This window comes from Chiloscyllium plagiosum, unplaced genomic scaffold, assembly GCF_037043375.1.
Source record: "Chiloscyllium plagiosum isolate Xiang-an unplaced genomic scaffold, Cpla_swu_hap1 HiC_scaffold_16, whole genome shotgun sequence".
In the NCBI taxonomy this organism is placed as follows: domain Eukaryota; kingdom Metazoa; phylum Chordata; class Chondrichthyes; order Orectolobiformes; family Hemiscylliidae; genus Chiloscyllium; species Chiloscyllium plagiosum.
In genome coordinates this window covers 35,823,088-35,848,101 of record NW_028270154.1, presented here as the reverse complement: position 1 = coordinate 35,848,101, position 25,014 = coordinate 35,823,088, and the positions used below count along the sequence as shown (strand labels likewise).

General features: G+C 38.8%; 1 protein-coding gene across 4 annotated transcripts in view; it reads right to left on the bottom strand.

The window, feature by feature from the left end:
• LOC122556594 (UPF0461 protein C5orf24 homolog) overlaps nt 1-22,138 on the bottom strand; it is a 32,115-nt gene extending 9,977 nt beyond the window's left edge. For 2 of the 4 annotated variants that reach the window (XM_043703469.2, XM_043703464.2), the window contains exons 1-2: nt 21,787-22,138; nt 12,334-12,369 (exon numbers count right to left, since the gene is read on the bottom strand). In XM_043703469.2, coding sequence (XP_043559404.1) covers nt 12,334-12,369; nt 21,787-21,826 — 76 coding nt within the window. In that variant the 5' untranslated portion in view covers nt 21,827-22,138. Of the gene's footprint in view, nt 1-12,333; nt 12,374-21,786 lie in introns of all 4 variants that reach the window. The other 2 variants (XM_087995286.1, XM_043703466.2) reach the window with 1 other exon arrangement.
• Nucleotides 22,139-25,014: the final 2,876 nt, after the last annotated feature.

Genomic DNA, 25,014 nt, shown 5'->3' with positions numbered 1-25,014 from the left:
TCTCTAAAGCTTCCACATCCTTCCTATAATGAAGTGACCAGAACTGAACACAGTATTCCGAGTGTGGCCTAAACCAGGCTTTATAGAGCTGCAGCATAACTTCTTAAACTCAATTCCCCTGCTAATGAAAGCCAACACACTATATGCCTCCTTGACAAACCTATCAATTTGGGTGGCAATTTTGGGAGAGCTATGGGCATGGACCCCAAGATCCCTCTGTTTCTCCACTGCCAAGAATCTTACCTTTAACCCTGTAATCTGCGTTCAAATTTGACCTTCCAAAAATGAACCACTTAACACTTTTCCAAGCTGAACTCCATTTGCCACTTCTTAGCCCAGCTCTGCATCCTGTAGATTGCAATGGGACATCAACAGCCCTCCATATTATCCACAACTCCACCAACTTTCGTGTCATCGGCAAACTTACTCACCCACCCTTCCACTTCCTCATCCAAATCATTCATAAAACTCATAATTAACAGAGCTCCCAGAACAGATCCCTGTGGAACACCACTGGCCACTCAGCTCCAGGCTGAATATTTTCCATCAACTATCACTCTGTCTTCTATGGGCCAGTCAATCCTACATCCAGACAGCCAAATTCCACTGTATCCCATGCCTCCTTACTTTCTGAATGAGCCTACCATGGGGAACCTTATTAAGCACCTTGCTTAAATCCATATACACAACATCCACTGCTCTACCTTCTACAATATGTTTTGTCACATCCTCAAAAGAATTCAATAATGCTTGTGAGGCATGACCTGCCCCTCACAAACCCATTCTGACTATCTCTAATCAAACGATGCTTTTCCAAATAATCATAAATTCTGTCTCTCAGAATCCTCTCCAATAATTTGTGGGCAGCACGGTGGCACAGTGGTTAGCACTGCTGCCTCACAGCGCCATGAGACCCGGGTTCAATTCCCGACTCAGGCAACTGACTGTGTGGAGTTTGCACATTCTCCCAGTGTCTGCGTGGGTTTCCTCCGGGTGCTCCGGTTTCCTCCCACAGTCCAAAGATGTGCAGGTCAGGTGAATTGGCCATGCTAAATTGCCCGTAGTGTTAGGTAAGGGGTAAATGTCGGGGTATGGGTGGGTTTCGCTTCGGCGGGTCAGTGTGGACTTGTTGGGCCGAAGGGCCTGTTTCCACACTAAGTAATCTAATCTAATTTGCCCAACACTGATGGAAGACTGACTGGTCTGTAATTCCCAGGGTTATCCCCATTCCCTTTCTCAAACAAGGGAATAACATTTTCCACCCTCCAATCATCTGGTACTACGGCAGTGGAGAGTAAGGACGCAAAGATCATCGCGTAAAGCGCAGAAATCTTTTCCCTCGCTTCACATAGTAACCTTGGGTATATCACATCTGGCCCAGGGGACTTAACTAATCTCATTTTTTTTCAATGTTTCTAGCATATCCTCCTTCTTAACATCAACCTGTTTGTGCATATCAGCCTGTTTCACGCTGTTCTCACAAACAAGATCACTCTCACTGGTGAATACTGAAGCAAAGTATTTATTAAGGACCTCCCCTACCTCCTCCAACTCCAGGAACGTTTTCTCCACTATCCCTGATTTGCTTTATCCTCACTCTGGACATCCTCTTGTTCCTCATATAAGTGTAGAATACCTTGGGGTTTTCCTTAATCCTACCTGCCAAGACATTTTCATTCCCCCTTCCAGCTCTCCTAATTCCATTCTTCAGTTCCTTCCTGGCTACTTTGTAACCCTCTAGAGTCTGATCCTTGCTTCCTCAACCTTAAGTAAGCTTCCTTCTTCCTCTTGACGAGATGTTTTACATCTCTTGTCATCCAAGGTTCCTTCACCCTTCCATCCCTTCCTTGCCTTAGTGGGACAAATCCTATTTCCCTAAACACCTTCACATTTCTGTTGACTATCTATATTCAGTCCTTGCCTTTCCAAGTACATGTAAATCCTGTCCCTAAAAGATTCCCTCCAACAATTTTCCCACCACCAATGTCAGGCTCCCGGGTTTATAGTTCCCTGACGTTTCCTTACCAGCTTTAAACATAAGCATCATATTAGCCAACGTCCAGTCTTCTGTCACTTCACCTGTGACTATTTTTTGCTGCTCTTTTATATTCTGTCCAATACCCTGAGCAACCACCCATCTTCGTACAAATAAATGATTTCTCTTTAGACTCGATACTTATTTTCCCCAAAATATTAACCACAGATGGCAGGGCCCCACCTTGGAACATTTCTTTCTCCATGGATGATGTCAGTTCTGTGTTTTCCGAAAAAGCCCTTAAAATGTCTACCATGGCATCTCTAATGACATGCACCTTAGACTAATTGATTCGCTGATTGTAGTTAGCTTTATTTTCATGCCCTCCTAATTTAGGGGCGATGATGGCCTAGTGGTATTATCGCTGGATTGTTAATCCAAAGACCCAGGTCATGTTCTGGGAACCTGTGTCCAGGCAGATGCAACTTAATTCCAGATTTTTAATATTTGAATTCAAGAGTCTAATGATGACCATGGATTCATTTCAGACTGTCAGAAAACACCCATCTAGTTCAATAGTGTCCTTTAGAGAAGGAGACTGCCATTCTTACCTGGTCTGGATTACACTGGACTCCAGATCGACAGCAATGTGGTTGACTCTTTACTGCCCTATGGATGGGGAACAGATGCTGGCCTAGCCAGTGACACCCCCACCCCATGAATGAACAAAAAGAAACCTTTCGTTTAGTTCAAAACCCCTTCCCTCCCCCAAATGAATTTAAAATTCAATCAATCACATTCTGATTACTGGTACCGAGGGGCACTTTCACTATATTACTATTAATTCGTCCTACGCAATATCAAGTGTAGTATAGCATACTATCTGGTTGGATCCAGAAAGTGTTGGTGTAAAAAACAGTTTTGAAAACATATTAGGCATTTCTCACCTTGGCTGCCTTTGCCCAGTCTATAATCCCTATGACTGTCACCACACTTTAAAATGATAAGCTTTCATCACGTGTTCCTTTATATGTTGTGCTTTTGTGTGGTTCGTATTAGGAGGAGATCTATATTTCAAATCTGGGAATTTAAAAAACAGTCAGAAGATAGATATTAATAAAGGATTTTTATTATCCCACTGTTAACTGGGATAGATTTAATATGAAAAGAATTGATGGAGCAGAACTGTTGAGGTGCACTCAGGACAATGTTTTGTTCCATATGCAGCAAGCCTGACAAATTGAGAGGGTGCAGTGTTTCAGGAAATGAAGCTAGACATGTGTAGGAACAACCTGTATCAAAATTTAATTAGTTTTAACATAACTATGGAAAAGATAGAACATCAGTTAGAATTCTAAACTGGGAAAACGCAATCTTACTAAGCCGACGAGTGATTTAGATTAAATAGCCTTGACACTGAAGGTAAATCAGTGACAGAGCATGGGGAAGCATTCAGAAGAGAGATTAAGGGTTTCAGAGTCAACATATTCCCATAAAGAAAAATGGATGAAACCACCAAATCTAGAGCCCTGATTGTCAAACCGCTTACAGATCAAGTTAGGGCAAAACAGGAAAGCACTTGTCCACCAGCAAGAACTCAATATTGTTGAAAGCTAAGAGTATAGAACATGGAGGGATAAAATTAAAGGAAATTAGGAAAGCAAAGGGAGGGAATGATAGAATATTGGCAATCAAAGTCAAGGTAAATCAGACTAAGAGGATAACTAAGTAAACGGTAGACCCATAAAAGTAATCCATGTAAAAGTGAAATAGGTTTCTTTTTTCTTTCATGGGATATGGACATCCTTGGCAAAGCTAGCATCTGTTGCAAGGGCAGTTAAGAGTCAAAACAACTACATAACTGCAGGTCTGGAGTCACATGTAGGCCAGACCAGGTAAGGAAGGCAGATTTACTTCTCTAAAGGACTAGTAATTTTTCTGACAATTGATGATAATTCTCATGGCCAACATTATTGAAATTTGCTTTATGTTCTAGATTTATTCATAGAATTTAAATTCTATCAGTTGCCATGATGATTTTGAACCCACTTCCCCAAAGTATCAGCCTGGGCCTCTAGATTAATAGTCCAGCAACTTAGTTACTATGCCACATTCTACCCTGAAACAGGCAAGATGAGGTATTGGTATGTTTCCAAACAAATACTATGTGGCTTCTTAAAAATACTATGTATCTGACTTCACAAGAGGGAACAATGCAGGTTTAACTAAGATGAGTAGTATGAAGAATCAGGTGTGACAAAGACAGGGATAGGGTAAGTATTAATGAGATTAGCATCCTTATGTCAATAGGGCAAGATCAAGTTTACTCAAAATTGAGATGTGATGCAGTTTAGGAAGTCAAACAAAGCATAACAAAAATACACAATTAATAGAAGGATATTGAGAGGTACTGAGAAAGTGAGGGACCTTGGGACTGAATATCCAGGAGGTCCCTGAAGTTTGCAGGACAGGCTAGTAATGTGCTAAAAAGTCATGTGGAATTCTTTATTTTATTAGCACATAGAATAAAGAGCAAGAAAGTTATGCCAGAACTGCACAAATCATTAGTTAGGACACAACTTGCACTAACTTCTGCAGTTTTGGTCACTTTAAATCAGAAAGGATGTAATTACTGAAGAGAAGATATTGCCAAACTGAAAAATGCAGCTAATGGAAAGAAATGGACAGGTTGGAGTTGTTTCCCGTGAAATCGAGAAGACACAGGAGAGATTTGAGGAGATGCCCAAAATTGTGAGAACCTTGATATAGTGAATGGGAAAGGGCTATTTACCTCAGCAGAGTGGTCAGTGACTAGGAGATTTAGATTTAAGTACAAAGATTAGATGGAGTTGAGGAATTTTTTTTTCACCCAGAGGTTGACATTAATCTGGACTCATTGCCTGAAAGAGTAATGAAGGCAAAAGCCTCAATTCAATTAAAGAGTGTGTCTGGTTATGAACCTCAAATACCATAACCTGCAGGATATTGGACCAAGTGGTGGTAAGTGTGATTAGGCAGGGTGACTTGCTTTTGAGCTGGCACAGATGCATTAGAAGTAGTAATCTCTTTCAGTGCTGTACACTTTCATTCTAAGCTTTAATGTTCAGTTCACTACAATGCAAGTTGAGTCTCCTGTCATACAAGCTCGGCTCATTACTGTACCAGTAATCTGAGTAGTTGAAATGGTCAACCATAGACAACATGAAAGTCAGGGACTGTCCTGATTACCTCCTCAGCTGATTGCTGCAAAGCTGGAAGAAATGGCTGTGACAATAATGGCACAAATTCTGTTGAGTACAGTAGAGCTTCTCCACAGTTGACCAGGCAGCAGAAGTAATGATTAAGCAGTCTGCTCTACTATATTTCAATTGGCAAAATAACTTTAGTGCCAACTTGTATTTATATGGCTCACTAGATTTGGAGCCACATGGGTAACAGATGGGTGGTGTCACCCAATAAAGTACCTTCTAGTTTGCTATGGTGGCTTAAGAAGATGGGATGGTGGACTGCATTAGCATGAAGGCATAACGATTGCTGCAGGAAACTAGGCATTGACCTTCATAACAAGTCAAGGGCAGTGATACACTAGCTGGAATTTGAGGGGATGCAGTCCCTTTTGGTTACATTGCTTCATGGGTGCTACATGTCAACTCTGCAATGTGAATGCTTGTATTGGCACCTTGCACCATAGAGAAGCCCAAATTTGCATAAACCCCCATGATTGCCTTGCCTGGCAAGTCAGAATTAAATGTATTCAATTCTCTACAACTGCAAAGTTTCAGTAACTCCCAAATGACTGATGAACAGAGAGAAGTTGAATTAGTAATAGCTCCACACTGGTAGAAATCACAAAGGTAAAGTTTTGTGAAAATTTTAAGGACTTGGGAAATAAGGCAGGGCAAGTGACTGAGGTGTCACAGGGGAAGCACTTTGGGCCAGCAACCATAATTCTATTAGTTTTAAAATATTGATGGAAAAGGACAGACTGGATCTATAAGCTGAAGTCCTATTTTGGAGGAAAGCTAATTTCAAAAGCTGATTGGGGTGAATTCCTGTTAGGGTGAAAAGAAAGGCTAGTAGCTGTAGGGAATGCTGGATGACGAGGATTTGGTTAAGGAAAAGAAGGAAGCATGTGTCAGGTAGAGACAGCAGAGATCAAGTGAATCCTTATAAGAGTATAAAAGCAGTAGGAGTATACTTAAGATGCAAATCAGGAGGGCAAAAAGGGGGCATGTGATAGCTTTGGCAAATAGGGTTAAGGACAATCCACAGGGATTTTATAAATACATTAAGGACAAAAGGGTAACTAGGGAGAGAATAGGGACCCTCAAAAATCAGCAAGGCAGCCACAGAAGATACTAAACGATTATTTTGCATCAGTGTTTACGATGGAGAAGGACACGGAAGGTATGGAACTTGGGAAAATAGATGGTGACATCTTGAAAAATGTCCATATTACTGCAGATGGTGGTGCTGGATGTTCTGAAAGTGGATAAATCCCCAGGACCTGATCAGGTGTACTCCAGAACTCGGTGGGAAGCTTGCGAAGTGATTGTTGGGCCCCTTGCTGAGAAATTTGTATCATCAATACTCACAGTTGAGCTGCTGGAAGATTGGAGGTTGACTAAAGTGGTTCCACTATTTAAGAAAGGTGTTAAGGAAAAGCCAGGGAAACTATAGATCGGTGAGCCTGACGTCAGTAGTGGGCAAGGTTAGATCTCATGGAATACAGGGAGAACTAGCCATTTGGATACACAACTGGCGCAAAGGTAGAAGACAGACGGTAGTGGTGGAAGGTTGCTTTTCAGACTGGAGGCCTGTGACGAGTGGCGTGCCACAAGGATCAGTGCTGGGTCCACTACTTTTCATCATTTATATAAATGATTTGTATATGAACATAGGAGGTATAGTTAGTAGGTTTGCAGATGACACCAAAATTGGAGATGTAGTGAACAGCAAAGAAGGTTGCCTCAGATTACAGTGGGATCTTGATCAGATGGGCCAATGGGCTGAGAGGTGGCAGATGGAATTTAATTTAGATAAATGCGAGGTGCTGCATTTTGGAAAAGCAAAAGAGAGCAGGAATCACACACTCAATGTTAAGGTCCTGGAGAGTTGCTGAACAAAGAGATCTTGGAATGCAGGTTCACAGTTCCTGGAGTGTGGAGTCACAGGTGGATAGGATAGTGAAGAAGGTGTTTGGTATGCCTTCCTTCATTGGTCAGAGCATTGAGTACAGGAGTTGGGAGGTCATGTTGCAGCTGTACAGGAAATTGGTCAGGCCACTTTGGAATATTGTGTGCAATTCTGGTCTCCTTCCTATCGGAAAGATGTTGTGAAACTTGAAAGGGTTCAGAAAATATTTACAAGGATGTTGCCAGGGTTGGAGGATTTGAGCTACAGGAAGGAGGCTGAAGAGGCTAAGGCTGTTTTCCCTGGAGTGTTGGAGGCTGAGGGGTGACCTTATAGAAGTTTATAAAATCATGAAGAGCATGGATAGGAAAAATAGACAAGGTCTTTTCCCTGCGGTGGGGGAGACCAGAACTAGAGGGCATAGGTTTAGGGTGAGAGGGGAAAGATATAAAAGGGTCCTGAGGGGCAACTTTTTCCACAGAGGATGGTGCATGTATGTAGTGGGCTGCCAGAGGAAATATTGGAGGTTGCACAATTACAGCATTTAAAAGGCATCTGGATGGGTATATGAATAGGAAGGGTTTAGAGGGATATGAGCCAAGTGCTGGCAAATGGGACTAGATTAGGTTAAGATATCTGATCAGCATGGACGAGTTGGACCAAAGAGTCCATTTCCATGCTTTACATCTCTATGACTCCATGAATGTAAATGCAAACAACTGTATCGAGTTTCTGAACTTGCTCCCAGACAGTCATTCAACATGTGCCATACCTCTTCCTATGGACTTCAGCAACATCAAAACAACTTGGAAAATGCTCCATGTCTTTACAATTAAGCAAAATAAATCAATCAACCAATCAGCAATTAATGTAGTACTAGCTGGATACCCTGTTAAGTAGTGCTCTAAATGGTGCGGTAAAGATGTGGAGGTCCCTTCCATTACTGAAAAAAGGAGTTCAGCTGTTCAACATTAATCCTCAAAATGGTATTGCTCACATCAAGTTAGCACAAAATACTGACGGATGTCACACTCTACCTGCTAAGTATCTCTACAGTGGACATTATCTGCACACACTACCACTCTCATCCAAGTGGAGATGTGATGTAGAAGTGCCAGTGTTGGACTGAGGTGGACAAAATTAAAATTACACAACACCAGGTTATAATTCAAACAGTTTATTTGGAAGCACTAGCTTTCAGAGCACTGCTCCTTTATCAGGTAGCTGTGGAACAAGATCATAAGACATAGAATTTATAATATTGCTCTTAACAGCAATCTAGGTTTGTTCATTATATCTCATCAGTTGCATGTGTGATTCTGTGATCTTTTACTCTAAATTCTGTCTCTCATGTTCCTGCTCCACAGCTTCTGGATGAAGGAGCAGCACTCCAAAAGCTAGTACTTCCAAATAAACTTGTTGGAATATAACCTGTTTTTGTGAGATTTTTTTAAACCAAGCGGAGGTGGACACAGGATGAGCAACATGCTTACTGTGCTTTGACTTCAAAATGTCATCTCCAAGACTGAAGAACTGGGCAACTAAAGTGACAATTTCATGCCAATATCTTTAATATTATGATCATAATTTACGACTGCTGCTGCAGCAATCATTATGGATCTGTCAGAATTCCAATCCTTTTGTCAACAACTTATTCTTAAAAGTCTATTTTTTAAAAACATGTTGGAGAAACTCAGTATGACTGGTATCATCCGGAGAGAGAAAGAGACAATGACTGGACTCAAAACAATCAGTTTTTTCAGAACTATTCATTGTGAAAGCTTCCTCTTTTCCAAAAATGTGAGAATGCACTATGTTTGAGACAACACCTTTGGCAAATCTTTTTTCGTCCTTCCACTTATTATAAAAATAAATGCCATTAAAATTCCATCTTGATCTAATTTACAGACAATGTTCTGTTGAAAACAAAATACTGTATTCATTCAAACTCCCCACCAATGTTGTCTATTCATCATGTTTGGCCAATTTGCTTCATGCAGGGTAATTTCTGGACTACAATGTGACCACATATTCACCTAGTAGAGAGGGAATGTCATTTCCCACAGTTGAAAACTTAGCTAGGCAATCTCCCTTTGAAGGATAGAAACAAGCATATTTCTGTTCTAAATAAAAACAACACTTTTTTTTTTAAATCCCATCTGTCTCTCACCTCCTCTCCTGAAACTGCTGATTCATGCAACATTTTCCTTTGTCTTTGTATTGATGACCTTGTGCAGTGAACAGTCATTATGTAAACAAAAATATTAAAACATCATTAGGAATAAAATGCTGCCTGGAAAAATGTGTGTGTTTGGATATAAATGATAGGAGCTGATATTGAATATAATACCAATTGAGGGACAAGTCATTAAAACTAAGGATGAATTCATTTCAATTATGGAGTCAGAAATTCAGCTTTGTGAGCAGTCCCAACAAGGCATAGCTTCAAGAGTGGGATAACAAGTCAATAAAGCTGTAACAAAAAAAACATGGAATCCAAGTTGACTGAATAGCAACAAAAAAAATTTTAAACACAAATAGCTAATGCTTAAATCATTGGCTTCCTGTAGTTAAAATATTGCATTCACTTTGGGCATCCTAGTTTAGGAAACACGGAATATGCAAAAGAGATACCCAAGTAAGCAGAACACTGGATCTTTTTCAGTGCAAAAAGGATTCTGACAGAGGCATTGTAAATTATGAAGGATTTCAATAAGACATATGGAAGAAGTTATTTCCATGTTTGTGAAATTGATAATTAATGAGCATAAACTCAATGTCATCACCAAAAGAGTTTTCTTTTGCAAATGATGAGATGGAATGTAATACTTCCGAAGACAGCAGTGAAGCAGAAATTTCTGTTGTCAGAAAAAATATCTGCATAAATAATTTTAAAAGAGAAGTCTAAGTAAGCTTTTCAGGAAAGAGTATAAGAATGACTCTAAGATAATACTGAGTTAAAAATCACACAACACCAGGTTATAGTCCAACAGGTTTAATTGGAAGCACACTAGCTTTCGGAGCGACGCTCCTTCATCAGGTGATAGTGGAGGGCTCGATCGTAACACAGAATTTATAGCAAAAATTTGCAGTGTGATGTAACTGAAATTATACATTGAAAAATTGATTGTCTGTTAAGCCTTTCATCTGTTAGAATACAATGATAGTTTCACTTCTTTCATGTGTAAATCACAAAACCTTTTTTTTAAAGTTGCATTCTCGGGTTAGCTGTTAACAATGATGATAGCTAGACAATATGTTGAAGGTGTTAGCCCCCTGTGTTCTCTGTCTATGACCTGATGTTTAGATTGATTCTAATCTAAAAAGTGAGATAACAGAGTTTTACATAAATTCATGCAGTTTTTGAGCTCAGAGTTCTACATGAATGTCTGCAGTTTTTGAGCAAAGTGCAATGTAACTCTGCAAGTACAAATTCACCCCACAAAATATGTGTGCATGTGTGTCTGTCTGGGATGGGGGTTGTGAGTGTGAGAAAGTGTGTGTGTGTGTGTGTGTGTGTGTGTGTGTGTGTGTGTGTGTGTGTGTGTGTATGTGTATGCGTGTGTGTGTGTGTATGCATGCGTGTGTGTGTGGTGAGTGCAGAGTGTCTTATGTCTGTGAGGGGGTGCATGTGAGAATGTGGGAGTGTGTGTGTCTATAAGGGTGTGTGTGGGTGTCTGTGTGCGTGTCTGTGTGTACCTGTGTGATTTTTAACTTTGTACCCCAGTCCAACACCGGCATCTCCAAATCAAGATAATACTAGTTAGCCTCATCACAGTAGTCACACACTCGCCAATAGATCTGGGGCTGAGAGTTCAAGCCCTACACAATCTAAATTGAAACTTTCATTGAAGGGCTAAGAGAATATTATTTTCTTGACAATACTGCCTTTCAAATAGGCATCATTGTTTGCCATGCTTATTCCATTCAAAGTAGCAACTACGAGAAGTGACATTTTGCATATTAACTCACAGCCATTACTTCAGTCAGATCCAACAGATCTGGCCAAAGTGAATCTCCAATTTATGCTCACCACCTGAAAACAATTAACTGCTCAATTACTCCGTAAATAAGAGCCATCAGCAGTTTACAGTCGGTTCTGACATAACGCGATAGATCAAACGAGATCAAAAACTTCCATTGTAGGAAAATCACATAATAGTAACACCATCTAAACTAATGGGGCTCAAATCACATTATGGCCAATACAAGTAAGGAAAGTTCGCATTCTACAAAAAGTGGTCTAAATTCTTCAATTGTGTTAAAGCCAATACACATTGAAGAAACACGTGTTAGTAAAACTGACCGTACTTGCATCTTGGCTAATATTTATCCTTCCATCAGCACTATCGAAGGAGATCATCTGGTCATTTACCACATCGCCGTTTATGAGAATTGCTACTTACAAATGAGTTACTATGGATTATTTAATTACAAGATTAGTGACACTTCAAACATATTTAATTTGCTCTGAAGCATTTTGTGATGTCCTGAGGGGCAAGTTCTATCTTTTCTATTGCTTTCTTTCAAAGAAAGAGATTGATGACAAAATAGTCACCTGCTATGATCATTTTATGAATGTGCATTATATATTTAAGGTATTAATGTTGCTCCATGAATGTCAATGAATGGTGTTCCTTCGGAGGTACATTGTTTCAGGAGCATCCAGAAGCTATTAATGGAAGCTGAATGCTAAGTAGTTTGCACACTGACCACGTTCTCATGGTGAGATGACCAAATTCTAATGCTAAGAAGAAGGGTTTCCTGCAATATTACCTAGTAGGAAGACAAAATTGCAACAACTTAAATCATCATCACCCACACAAATGTATTTCGGATGAACTAAGTAATAGTTCCAGAGGAGAGGGGAAAAACACAGGAAAGCTGTTTCTTTTTTTAAGGTGTCCACATTTAATTGAAGTCTTTTAAAAATACTTACAAAATAGATATGGATGGAAACTATTGGCTGGAAACACTGCAAGCATATACAAAATATTTCATTTGTGCATAAACCCAAAAGATGCCATTTGAATGAAGTGAAAGTTTAAATAGTCATCTGTTTCCTTCCAAAGGCAATAATACAGATGAAGCATAGAATCTCTTCACCATTCACGTCAAATAACTATGTAATTGTAGGAGGAGATGGATTCATTGGCTTCAACGTTATTCCATAGTAAGCAGAATTAATACCAACACTATTGAATATTAAGTAAATTTATACACACCTCTGTAATTCATACTGACCCTCTCAGGAATAGAAACTACCTGAAAGAAAGACAAAAAGTTATAAATTGGACATTACCTAACTCTATCATAAAACTAAGCTTTCTTCCTTTCAGGCTAATTCACTAAAAGATTTTCCATTAAATTATAAATAATACTTAGAGGATAAAACAAAGTTTAACCTTTGGAAGATTTTTGAAGAGGGCAGTATTGTGTTACAACCTGCAAAAGAACAGGCCTTAAATAAAATCAACTTATACCCAGTAAGGACATTAGTTTAAAAAAATGCTAAAATATTTAAGCAGACAATGTAATGTAAGTGGCTACAATGAAAGGTTTAAATACCAGATAGACAAGTGTATAAATATTTAGTGATGTGAATGGAAACATAAAACATGATCCCTTATATCAGTTAAGTATACCATAGCTACATGTCTAACACTTTCCTAAATCAATGCACAATGATATCTGGTGGAACAAGATCACATACAAGATTGTATTAGCACAGATATACTCCATTTCTCTTTCCACAGATGATGACTGACCTGCTTTTCCAACATTATTTGTTTTTATTTCCGATTTCCAGCATTATTTTTAATATAACATTAGTCTAAATTTCTGTTTACATCAACTTCACTTGGACATTTGACATTAAATTTCTATCATATTTAATAGTCCCTGCTGTTTGGGATCCCTTCATCAATTTCTCTCCTCTCTTTCATGCATTTTACGGAATATGTTCAGAGATAAATTCGCAAGAAACACCATTCAGTTCTGCTTGCAACAAACTGATGGTTAAAAGTTTCAATGGTTGACTTGTTATCAGTGTTGCTTCTCGTGGCCTTTGGCTAGTTCAACAATTGGCCACAATACTCCACCTAGTCAAATTAAGTGTAAAATAAAGGGTCATTTTCAGATTTGACATACAATCTATGTACTCATCAACATCTGTAACTAGCTTATAGCTAGTTGCCCTTAACATTCCAACAATAAATGCGCTCCTTTCTATTTTGTGAGAATGTTTGGTTTTATCTCTGTCAGGTAAATCTATTCTAGTTAAAATGGTAAGGATCTCTCCTATACAAAACTAAGTCTTCTATATTAGTAATCATTACATGATGCAGTTCAAGACAACTATGCATTTGTTCTCAAAAGTATACACTGCATGTTACTGGAAATGAGAATTTATAGAAATTGTACTCTAATACCACAGCCCCTTAGAAAGCAAGTTCCAGCAACTCAAGATCAGCAAAAGATATTTTGTAAAAAAAAACAAAAGCAAATTACTGTGGATGCTGGAATCTGAAACCAAGAGAAAATGCTGGAAAATCTCAGCAGGTCCGGCAGCATCTGTAAGGAGAGATAAGAGCTGACGTTGAGTCTAACTGACCCTTTGTCAAATGCCTCTGCAGTATTTGCTTCAACTAGTTCTTGTGGAGCAAGATTCATATTCTCATCAACCCCAGATGAGTCTTTTCAGAATTCCCTATTTGGTTTCTTGATGGCTATCTTATTTTGATATCCCCTGGTTTCTCTCTTACTCGAAAGTAGAAACAGTGGGCTGAATTTGCCAAGACGCACAAAAGAAAACTTTTGAGGAAAATATAATCCATTCATGCCAGTGCAGCACCAGGCATGTTCTTATCTCCTTACAGTTTTCCTAAATGTGGGATTCCATCTGCAGGAGACAAAGAGGACAGTAAATGGGGCATTCAGCCCTGATTAGTTAAATTGGAATATCTCGGAATGATAACATAGCAGGGGACCATTCAAGAGCAGAGAAATTGAGCCGCATGGTTTCATTGCTGGACATCCAAACCACAAACTGCCTGGCCTTATTAAATTGCTGGCAACAAATAGCAGTGCTCAAGTATGCCAGGTGAAAGGAATGCCTTTTCAGCCATCTCATGCAAAGGATATCGCCATTAAAGTTGCATTTGCTACAATGGTAGTTGCTGCACTCCTACTTATAGCACATTCATGCTTTCAATCCCTCAGTAGATTCCAAACTGCAAAGGAAGCTGGCATTTGTACCCAGGTCGGAATCTAGTCACAATCCCTTATTGGATGGGAGCTTCAAGGCAGCCTCTTCGATGTAACCTCCAGAAAGAACCTGTCATGGCCACTTTCCTGAGTGGTCTAGTTCCTGAGCCAGAATTGACAGAACTGTGACTTATTGGCAAAAGCCATCCTATTCTTTCTGTGTTTATCCTATCAAAACCTTTCAAAATGTTATGATTTGGAGATGCCGGTGTTGGACTGGGATGTACAAAAATTAAAAATCACAACACCAGGTTATAGTCCAACAGGTTTAATTGGAAGCACACTAGCTTTTGGAGCGACGCTCCTTCATCAGGTGGTTGTGACAATCACCTGATGAAAGAACAGCGCTCTGAAAGCTAGTGTGCTTCCAATTAAACCTGTTGGACTATAGCCTGTAATTGTGTGAATTTTAACTTTCAAAATGTTCAAAGGCTTCTTTGAGGTCACCCCTCTGCCTTCTCTTTTCACAAGAAGGAGATCCACCCTTGCTTATCTTCTTTACACAGGCACCCAGACATTTCTGGCACCATTCTTGTAAATCTTTTTCTACATCTTCTTCAGTGCCACATGTCATCTTCATAGTAAAGGTAGCCAGGATTGCATGAGCTACTTCAAGTGTGGCCTCACCAAGCTTGGATACAACTTAAACACACCTTTTCTATTTTCAATTCCGTCCTGCTATAAATAAGCCCAAATGCTTGGTTTGTTTATTTTCTGGCCTTGTTGAACCAAGTCACTACTTTTAGCGAGCAGCGTACTTGCACCCCTTTTATTCCTCATCCCCAGTGGGATTCTCATTTCCTCACTAAAGGGCCAACTGAGTGCTATCTGAACTGAAGCTTCCGGATATGGACCTGTTCTAAAACAGGAGAACCGACGGCAATAACCTAAACAGCCAGCTGTACTTCAAACATCGTGTTTCCTCAGTGATGAGCTTAAACTCCCGAGACCCACAAGTTTCCGACCTAGCTAGCAGGGAGGGGAAGGCGGGTGGTGACAGTGCCTGGGACTCCAAGGGTAAGAAGCCTGATTAAAGTTTCTGTGATTAGAACTACTATTTAGATTCTAATAGTATTTAATTTAATAGGTGTATTTAATTACTGTCCTCTGTATAATTGATAGTGTTAATTTCACTGTTTAGTGCTTTTACTTGTACTATACTTACTTTTCTATATTTAAATAAAAGCAGAGATTCTTTTGCCCTGAAATTCCTGTCTACTGCTTTCCTCCTTTCACATTCCCTAAATAAGTCCAGTGTCAGAACCAGGGATGTAGGGGTGATTCGAACCACGTAAAAATCAGAAAATTACTGAGTGCAAATCAAAGCCTCACAAATTGTAGGGAGAAATGTGGCAGAGGCAACTGAATGAATAGTTTGAACTTAATGACATAGAAACTCATGAACTTCTAGAACTCAAAGCTGAAGGTAAGAGAAGAGGCAGAGAAGAGGGAATTAAGAAGATGGTTTGATCAAGGATCAGAAGACGGTTTTACCAAACAAATGCTAGATCAAATCGTGCTTTGTGGTCCAGCTAGATATAGCAGTGAAAATTTCATAGCCTCCTTTCAGGAAGTAGAACCAGAATATGACCTCAATTGAGAGTCACCAGAAGGAACTAATTTTTAATATATTGATTGAAATTGGCTTCATTTATTTTTAAAATAAATGAAGTTTAAAAATATGTCATTTAATCTCAGAGCAAAATAAGCATCGACTGATAGTCAATTCTTTTTCTTTCCCTTGTTCATTTAAATTTGAAACTGATATCCTGTGGAAGTTGTACAATTTCATAGGATTTGGGAAGTATTTTATTTTCTCTCTCTTTTTGGGTTTCATTGCACTATGCACCATTTATCATCACCCAAGATGACTGACAATCAGTGAAATCCATCATCACTCATACATTTTAAGAAATCCTCGGATACACCACTAAAAGACAGCAAGACAAGTTTGATGAGAGCGATATAGAACACTCACTGATAATAGAGACAGCATTCCAAACCTGGCAACTGGATCCAAGTCTTCAGAAGAAATATTCTCTCACAAGATAGTAAAAGTGAAGCTTCAAAGCAGCACTTGTACTTAAAGTATGAATGATAGACAGGAAAAGCTGAGAAAATTAAACTCCTCACTGATATGTTCCTTTTTCCAAAATAACCACAGAGATTTATGGACTCCCAACACAATGATCAACATCGTCAGATCCAAAGATGGCAACAGTCGCCTCAAAGACCAGGACAATATCTGTAGCCAATGGAGGCAACACTTTATAGAGCTACCCACTTAACTTCAGGATGGATAGACATCTGCTGCAGAATTTGTTTATCGAACTTTGTTATGGAACAGGAAGCATAACATCAAAAACAGGTGAGACTGGAACTAAAATAGGAATACTCTCTGCTGCATAGGAGAAGCTTGAACAGCATTTTGGGGACCTGTGCCTCATTCTGTGAAGCGCAATTCCAATAGGTTTCCTGAATTTTACAGCATACTGCATGTGTGATGGCTCCTACTCCACAGCATGAACTGGGAATAAGCAATAGTGCAATAGTGTACATGTATGTTGCCTCCTGGCCAGTACTGGCTGTGAATAGGAATGCCTGCTTTCATATGAACAATTAGTCCATGGGAACAGCAATGAGAAGTCTGACTTACAAAATGATTCTTGCTCCATACCTCAGTCCCATTCATGGAGAAGAGATTGAAAATTATCAACTGGATGAGATTTTGAGTTCTGAAAATACCTGTCAATCACAGTGCAAGAAAGGATAGTATGTAGAATTCAAATTTCCTGAAACAAAAACAGAAATTGCTGATGAAACTCAGCAGGTCTGGCAGCACCAGTAAAAGCAAGCAGAGTTAACATTTTCAGTTCAGTGACCCTTCTTCAGAAAGACCTTTCAGAAGGGACCCTTCTGAAGAAGGGTCACAGGACTCAAAATGTTAGCTGTGTTTTTCTCTGCACAGATGCTGTGAGACCTGCTGAGTTTCTCCAGCAATGTTTTTTTGTTGTTTCAGATATCCAGCATCTATAGTCCTTTGTTTTATTTCAGTGACATCTCTCTTCTATTAGCAAGGTAGAAGCCATCTCAACATGAAGGATTTCCAACAGATTTGGCCATCCTCAGCCCAGATATTAAAAGAGCTGATCCACGCAATGTTGCTAAAACCGAGCAGGTACATAGCTGCTATTTCGAATAACTAATCATACAATTTTAGCAGTTCTGAGGAAGGGTCACTGGATTTCTCTCCTCAGATGCTGCCGAACCTTTCCAGCAATTTCCGTCTTTGGTGCTTACAATTTTACATCCACTTGTAGAGAAGGTGGAGTTGGCAGCGAAAAGCAATAGGATTTAGCATTTGGTGGCCATTCAACTGATAGACTGGGCATTGTAAGGGAGAAAGGGAAAACAAATGCAGCCACAATCTGTTGACCACCTACTCGGTTATTGCAATTTGAGTAGAAACACACATCTCTCCAAACAGATTTTTGACTTGCTTTTCAAGATCTTATAAACATGTGTCCATCCCAAAGCCATCATAATTTTCAATTTCAGGAAAGAAACTTCAATTTCCCTGGTATCAAATGGCTTCCCTCATTTGCCTGAAGAGTTACTCAGTAACAAATACTTTATTAGACTTGTGTCCATTCTTTTTCACTAGAATATCTTTATTGCTCATTGTGCACCTTGTTATGTGCTATCATGTGCAAACCTTTGAGATCTACTCACGTTTGTTAAAGTCTTGACTAAAATATTCACATTCTCTTTGTTTGACGTTCTGCAGTTAACTTTTTGAGAATCAAATGTTCGACCCACCCTACCCTGTATTTGAGCTTCTGTAGTGTATCCTCTAGATTCTCCAACTAATCCCAAATTATCTGTACTTGATTACTGTAATCTGTTTAACACTTAATAAGTAATCAAGAGTTAATCATTTTTCCCAGAAATTAACTTCAGTCTTTAGCTCTGACACATAAAGCATTTAAAACTAATTAATATATGATAACACTTAAAAGTAATAAAAAAGAACAGCCTATTTGAAAGTTCTTACAAATATAATCTAATTTAAGATAGTTAATAGGAATATCCAACATTAGATAATTCCTTAAAATTAAAAAAGAAAAATGCAGAAACTCAACGCTTAATTGATCAAAGAGGATAGTACAGACAAAAAACAATGGACTTTTGTCTCTCCCTGTACACTTCCTGACCCAGGAGGTTGGATTGGAACTTGAATTCACTCAAAATCCATTCATTTACAGGTCCAGTTCCTGTTGAATCCATCCATTTATAACAATGCTTGCAGAGAACAATTAAACTCCTTATTAAAAGTAAAATTACACTAGTAGGTGGACTGAGGCATGGTCAGAGATGGCCCACAGTAAGAAGGCAGTCTTTGTAATGGTGAGGGTATAAGGTCAGAAGCTAAGTTTAGGATCAAAGAAGAGGTTATGGTTGTGAACAGTGTGGTTCAGTTGTTCAATTCTTCAAGAATGGCCATCATTACCTAGAGAAATTATTTGATTCCATGATGACATTAAGACTGGAAATGGGAGAAAATTGCTTTTTTCTACTCAATGCCAGAACCTTGCATTTACATTTTAGATGCCTTCTAGATAACGAACTCAGAACTTAGATTAGCCTAGTCAAAATTTGCATAGTCTGATAACTTAGGAGGACAATAGTTCAGTCTACAAAAAAATTGTAGAGATAAAAAAAACCCTAATTATTTTGATTGACAGTATCCATTTTCAAAAAGAATCTTTCAACCTTACCAAGAGATAGTTGCACAATTACACAGACTTTGCACATTCTACTGAGACTAGGTGATCAGCAAGCTTAGACTTTTACTTGACAGATGCAATTGATAAAAAGCTTTCTAATTTACTACACAACAATGATCTGATTGACATTTTGAAGTCAAGCTGATCACTTTTACTATGAGGGAGTGAAAAGATCACTTACGTTAATCTAATAGAGATTTATTTATGACACTGGATGCCCCTTTGACTTTATTAATTGATAAAACAAAAATTAAAATAAGTGTTTCCTGAGCAACACTGGTCTCGGCTGTACAACTGGGCCAGAAATAGCAAAGATGGCTGGAAAAGCTGGTAGGACATATGTATGAATATCCTGAAGAATGTTCAGCTGTAATTGTTGCTTTCAGCACCATCTAGTGCTGGAATCTTGTAATGTTGACAGACTGGAAAGAAAGCCCATTAATACTCTGAAACACTACATACCCATAAAGTGGGCAAAGACAGCCTATTTTATTTTTTCCCTTCTCAGGCATGAGGAGGTTGCCAATCTGCTACGATGGAGAATAGATGGAGCAACAACATAGGAGTTAACATGGAAGCTGGACATCCGTGATCAAGTTAGTAACAAAACAGTTGTTACAGTGAGACCACACAATTGTACATCAATTCAAAAGGCCTGCAAGTACACTTTCCTCAGCAATCTCTCTCAGTACATGTCCCCACAAAAATACTTCATTTCTCAGCCTAAATTTGGATTGTTATAAAGTTAACAAACATCCAGGGCATCACAGCTGAGCCCAATTATCTAGCGTTGAACTACAAATAATTTCAATAAGCCACTGCATAGTGGTTAAGAGAAAAAGATTCTAGTTAATATTGTTAAAAATCACACTACACCAGGTGATAGTCTAACAGGTTTACTTGGAAGCACTACCTTTCGGAGCGCTGCTCCTTCATCACCTGATGAAGGAGCAGCGCTCCGAAAGCTAGTGCTTCCAAATAAACCTATTGGATGTAACCTGGTGTTGTGTGATTTTTATCTTTGTACATCCCAGTTCTACACTGGCACACCCAAATCATAGTTAATATTGCCCAGTCCCCACCAAATGTTTGTCCAGGGGCATTAAAACAAACTGTAGCAACCCTATTACAGGTTAAAATTTCAAGTCAGAATATATTTATATTTGTCTTACAATATCACCTTACAAGCAGTACTCACAAGGGTATTATTTGCTCAGCCAGGACTGCTGAAAAATACACTGGTTATGGGCAATCTGTGACTTGTCCTTTTAACACCAAGTACATTTTCCCAAAGTCATTCCATATTCCCACAAAACCAAGATCAAATTTGTGAAACGTGAGCTTAAACTGCTGTGCTTTCCAACAGCACTTAAAAATATAAAACAGTACAACAAATCTGCTCTCAAACTGTAACTGCTAGGAGTCTTAAATTTAATTACAATGATAAATTAGCTCCAATATCAGGCCACATGAATATAATATAGCAAAATTTACTGTCCTTGCATTTGACATTAATGGGACACCTTAGTCACAGGACTACAAACGCATGTCTTAAGTGCTTATTAGTAATGTGTGAGAGTGAGAGTGAGAGTGGTACCAGTATGTTGGTAGGAGGCACTGCATCATTCCTGAGCCATACTACATCTGACCAATGACTACTCAGCAACTTTATACAGAGTGAATGAAGTTGACCCTTCAAGAAGGTCACATCCTCCCCAAGCATAGTGTTACGAGAAAGGACAAATGGTTTTAGCCTTTCTAATATAAAACCCAAATCTTGTTTAATCCTACAATAAAATTGTCCTTAATACTTATATAATCTAAGTTTTTGTCCTTTCCCCATTTTTCTTTACTTTTCAAAATATCCATCCATTTCTCTCTCATATACTTCCAAAATGTGACGTGGGCAAGAGTTTATAATTATGTTTTTTCTACATTGATAAACATTGCATTTCATAGATTTAAGGTAACAATTTACAGCATACACTTGATTCACATGTAATATCACAAATTATTATTAATCATTTAAGAAAAAGTATAACTACACAATGCATTTTTGGGTCAATTAAAGATTCACAATATAGGTATTTGACTGGAAAGTCTGATACTGGGCCATCTATGTACCAAATAACACAATACTATCACTGTTTGTTTTGCAAACTTCCCACACAGACTAGCTATCTAGTAATGCACTGCACACCATTTGAAACCTTGCAAGATCCCCAGCAGCAAGAGCTGCCTATATTTTGGACTTTGTTCTTTTGTCCACTTGTTGGAAACACTTTCAGCATGCCAACGATTACATGAGCAGGACACAAAAAGTGAAGACAACTGGGGAAGAAGAACGTGGTGGCCACTTCCAGATCATGACTGCAACAACCACCTGAGGGAATTACCTGCGTGAATCCTGTACCCTGGCCGTTATCACAACAAGATAGTTTCTATTTACGAACACCAAGTTGCAAGCCGGGGTAGATTTTAAAATAACATAATCGGGACTTTCGACCTCCTAAAATGTGTTTCTGAATCTTCCATGAGAAAAAAAAGTATGAATTTTAAAAAAAACAATGGTCAGTGTTGTTATTTTATGTAACCTGTTTAAATGCAATGTGACAATGCTCTTACCTTGACACAATAGACCACAGCAGCGATCCGGCTGCTGCATCCAGGGTCTGGCCAGGAGCCGCTTTGCACTGGCAAGCACTAGAAAGGGTTAAAAGCTAAAAGCCAAGTAAGAACATGGCACAGCTCATCCTGCCATATTCCAGTTCTTTTTTTATTTTCACCCAATTCCCTTCGAAAGCCCTGCGACCGAAATAATTCAGATCCTGATAGACCACACACACACACCCCACGCAAACCGCCTACCAAACTCTCTTAATAAAAGGAACCGCGATGCTGCTGAAATATAGTTCTGGATTGATGTCTGCTTCTTCCTTTTTTTTTGGCGTCCACAGGCGCTGCGATCCCTTTGCAACCTTTATTAAAGCAACGAAAGTCACAACACGGAAATACGTGCAGCGCAAGCGCACTTCCGCCCCGGGAATAAAGGACCAGCAGAGCAAATAAATAATTAAATTTTAATGTTCAATATTCTCTGGCTGTGGCTTGTTCACAAAAGGCCTTCATCTCCTGGAATAATGCTCTTTTTATTTAATCTTTCATCAACGCTTTTGCCCACCCCTGTCTTTAAATGTTTTCTTTTGTAATTATAAATATTTATACAGAGGGAGTCAAAAATGTTACTGAGTTTTTATTTTTCCGCCACAGATAAAATATATACACAGGCTTAACACAAAGACGTGGGGAAAAAAAGTCGACACTGGGTTTTAAATGTTAGCATTTCAGGTTTGGTTTCATTACAGTGTACAATTGAAATATTTCTAATTTACAAATCAGTCAAACTATCTTGAAGACCAAGCTGACAGGTTGTTGTGTCTTTCTGCACTTCAGAGAACTATGGAGGTAAATGTCAATGGCTGAACAGGTGGTCATGAACATCAGTTACACCAACTGAAACTTATTTAAAAGCAACACTGATTTTTTAAAAAAATATTGATCTTCAGGGCTGTGCCCCACCCTACTTCTTTAATCTCTTGCATCGCTAATTTCTGAGTTGCTATATTTGTTGTTCATATATCTTCTGATCAGGCCTATTCTGGTCTACCATTCGTGACAATCTGCTCTTTAGTGCATGTCTCCTCATTTTCAATACAAAACCTCTTAAATACAAACTGTGTGTTCTGTCACCTCCTCAAGCCATAATTTCAAACTGCTGCGTGGTATCCATTTCCTCTTTGAAGATTGACTTTGATTGTTTCCCCATGTGAGAAATCCTGTACTTAGGTGTTTAAGTCACAGCCATATGCATAAAAATAAAACAAAATGCAGCCACATTCTTGGCAAAGGTACACATATTTTGTCTTCAGTTCTATTACTGTGGGATAAAATGTATCAGTTATCATATTCAGTAAGCCTTCAATCCATCAATGTATGTTCAGTATCTTAAATAAGCCATTGTAGATAATATAATAGGATCTTAAGAACACATTGTTAATTATTTTTAGGTATCTTTGATGCTTCAAACTTGAGGAATAGTGAGTAAGCAAATGGTTCTTATCCACAGGTAGTTCTCCTACAATGCTGTAGTTGCATTCCAGTGAAACCTTGCTTAATAGAAAATCCCTTACTATAAATAATGGGACTTATGGCAAAAGGAGGGTTGGGGCAGACCAGCAAAAAATGTCATTCACAATTGCTCAAAAATCACCTAAACATCAAACACAAAGTATAGCACAGCCTGAATGAAGGTATAAATCATATTTATCAATGAAACAAAAGTAAATTTAACACAGTACATTAAAAAGATTGTTAATGTAGGGGCAGAGGGTCATCATGGTGCATAAGGTAGACTTCCTCATTCCTATCAAACAAGATATATCACATATTCTCTCCTTACCCTCAAAATGCTTTATAATGTCTCAGTTCTCTTCCAGTGTTATAGCCTTTCTTTTGCATTCACCACCCACAATTATATCACCAAGATGCTTCATGCTAACATTCTTGTGACTATACCCCTTCATTTTTTCAAAAAAAGGGATAATCTAAGAGTAGTGGATCTTTCACAGGAAGATGCTCAATGTATCTCTCTCAGAGAGCTACTCTCCGTACAGTACCTCTCACAGAAAGCTGCTTTGTTAGCAGTGGACATCGGCACATGTGCAGAATTGCCCAGAGCTGACATGAGTCATGCGCAAAATAAAGCGTGTGAAAAGATCACTGCTGGAGTCGCGCTATTGTGAAACGATTCATGAAAATACCTGTTCCTTAATTCTCAATGATGTTATAAGCAAATTGCACTGCTGAAATGCGCATTATCCAAGAACTACCTGCATCAGACAGGGCTCTCTGACTGGATCAGATTAACAGTCTCAATCATGGAACTTATATTCTGTGAGGTCCATGTTGCTGACCTTGTTTCAATTATTATAAGACAAAAGTCAACTAAGTAAAAACAATGACTGCAGATGCTGGAAACCAGAATCTGGATTAGTGGTGCTGGAAAAGGGCAGCAGTTCAGGCAGCACCCAAGGAGCAGTAAAATCGATGTTTTGCGCAAAAGCCCTTCATCAGGAATTTACTGCTCCTCGGATGCTGCCTGAACTGCTGTGCTTTTCCAGCACCACTAATCCAGAATAAGACAAAAGTCGACCAGGCATCAGTATTTAAAGTATGCATGTGGCCATGAAGTTTGTACTTGTTCTTCTGGTTGAACAGGATATCGGTCATGATGAACCTATATTCTATGTATTTGGTTAGAATAAGAATGCCTTTGGATTTCACATTTCCAATTCCTTTCCTGTTAGTAGTTTCATTCCAGGGGTTGAAATTTCTTTCAATTCTGGTATTGAAATCGCTGAGAAGAATAAGACTGTCTTCTTTTAGAACTCACAGAAAGCTTGATTAACTTTGGCATAGAAATCTTATTTGGTTCAATTGATGGCATTTAGAGTTGGAGCACATATGCTGTTCACAGTAGCATTTTGGCAGTTTGCCAGTGTGAAATGAAGAATCATGAAGAGCACATTGTTTCCAAGAGTTTACTAATAAAACTGACTGACAGGTTACTTTTTGATAGCAAATCCAACTCTGTAAATTCTGTGTTCTTTTTCTAATGTTCCGTTCCAAACACAAACCTTAGTGTAACTGGCTGAGAAGCTATTCTGCTCACCATTTATTGAGGTGGGACTTGAAAAAGAAACCTTAGTGTTCCTTAGGCTGCCCCTGCTCAGCCCACCAGATCTCAAACAGTGCGGTGCTATTGATGACATATAGCCAGAATTCTTGGACAAC